The sequence below is a fragment of the Oryzias melastigma genome, unplaced genomic scaffold (assembly GCF_002922805.2).
Source record: "Oryzias melastigma strain HK-1 unplaced genomic scaffold, ASM292280v2 sc05236, whole genome shotgun sequence".
Lineage (NCBI taxonomy): Eukaryota > Metazoa > Chordata > Actinopteri > Beloniformes > Adrianichthyidae > Oryzias > Oryzias melastigma.
In genome coordinates this window covers 1-1,534 of record NW_023421803.1, presented here as the reverse complement: position 1 = coordinate 1,534, position 1,534 = coordinate 1, and the positions used below count along the sequence as shown (strand labels likewise).

General features: G+C 38.5%; 1 protein-coding gene across 1 annotated transcript; it reads left to right on the top strand.

Moving 5' to 3' along the window:
• The first annotated feature begins 6 nt into the window (after positions 1-6).
• Positions 7-868, top strand: LOC112142154 (DNA topoisomerase 1-like). Its single transcript, XM_024265407.2, has 3 exons — positions 7-165; positions 252-396; positions 668-868. The coding sequence occupies exons 1-3, from the start codon at positions 29-31 to the stop codon at positions 866-868; spliced, it is 483 nt and encodes a 160-aa protein (XP_024121175.2). The 5' UTR covers positions 7-28.
• The last annotated feature ends 666 nt before the right edge of the window (positions 869-1,534 follow it).

The window sequence follows — 1,534 nt, the reverse complement described above, 5'->3', positions numbered from 1 at the left end:
CATCTTGCAAAAGTATGGTTTTTGTATTATGGACAATCACAAAGAACGCATCGCTAACTTCCGTATCGAGCCCCCCGGCTTGTTCCGTGGCCGTGGAGACCATCCAAAAATGGGAATGCTCAAACGTCGTATTAGGCCTCAAGACATCATTATCAACTGCAGCAAGTGAGCATCATGAGCAAGCACTGATAAACTCACCAGCTTACTGCAATATTAATGTTTGGATGTTTATCATTTTTGTTCAAAAAAAGGGACTCAAAGTACCCAGAACCACCCCCTGGTACTAAGTGGAAAGAAGTTCGCCATGACAACAAAGTGACTTGGCTGGTTTCCTGGACAGAGAACATTCAGGGCTCTATCAAATACATTATGCTGAACCCCAGCTCGAGGATAAAGGTAGGAAAAGCAGCCGCCTTCCTCCTCCAATTAATGCTCTCAGCTGATTTATAATGTTGTCGAGGCCCATGTTTGTACTCGTTTGTGTAATTTTCTCATCTAGTGTAACATTCTAGTATAATTCCAGTATGCACTCTATTGTAATTTAAAATACTAGTCTTTATTCTTCAGATCTGTTTTCCTTTCTTCACTGTAACTTGTTTTGTGTTGATTAGTTTCTGCAGTTCTCATCATGTTTAAGTTTCCTCATTATTGTTCTGTTTGTGTGCAGGGAGAGAAGGACTGGCAGAAGTATGAAACGGCTCGCAGACTGAAGAAATGTGTGGACCGCATCAGAGCTCAGTACCGTGAAGACTGGAAGTCCAAGGAAATGAGGGTCCGACAGCGGGCTGTGGCACTCTACTTTATCGACAAGGTGAAGACTTGGGATTTCTTTGTTGACACTTTCCAAATATGGCTGAGTAACATATGAGACGATGCAATTCATGATGCAGATAGTATCACAATATGGCAAACATTGAAATAACCGATATATTACCTGGGTAATCTATGATATATCAAAAATATTTCTTCTTGTTTTACCGGAAACCTTTTTAAGAACAATTTAAACATAATATATTCATTTGATTCAATTTCCAACAGTAAAATGAAATTATCGATAAATACAATTTCAATTTTAAGGCAAGTGATTAAACAAAGCCCCAATTAAGGAGCAAAATGCAGTGAATATCAAATAACCTCATCACTTCAAAGAACAATAAATGTGGAAATAAAATTCACAATGTGGTATTTTAATTACTTTTACATTGTAATGTAATGAACTTTCATCCTGTTAATATTATATGATAATTGATTTTTATTGTTCTGGTACCCATATTCTTTCCTTTAATTCAAATTTCATGCCCTCATTTTTGATAATCAACACTTTAGTCACGTACTCCACATGTGTACTGCTAGCATACTCACCTGTTGAAACTATGGCGCCGCTACACGTCTCACTTGGATGGTCAGACGCTGCACACCTCTCTGCTTGATTCTGGTGTATTTTAGCCCGATGTTTGGACAGCTTACTGGTGTGACTGCCCTCACAACCGTGTTTTTGTTGCATTAAAAACGAATCGCACTGTCTGCATCTACG

Bases quoted from the DNA above. Each gene is read 5' to 3' on its own strand.
- LOC112142154 (XM_024265407.2), top strand. From the start codon at position 29: ATGGACAATCACAAAGAACGCATCGCTAACTTCCGTATCGAGCCCCCC. The intron at 166-251 runs GTGAGCATCATG...GTTCAAAAAAAG, and splicing joins ATCATTATCAACTGCAGCAA to GGACTCAAAGTACCCAGAAC. The intron at 397-667 runs GTAGGAAAAGCA...GTTTGTGTGCAG, and splicing joins ACCCCAGCTCGAGGATAAAG to GGAGAGAAGGACTGGCAGAA.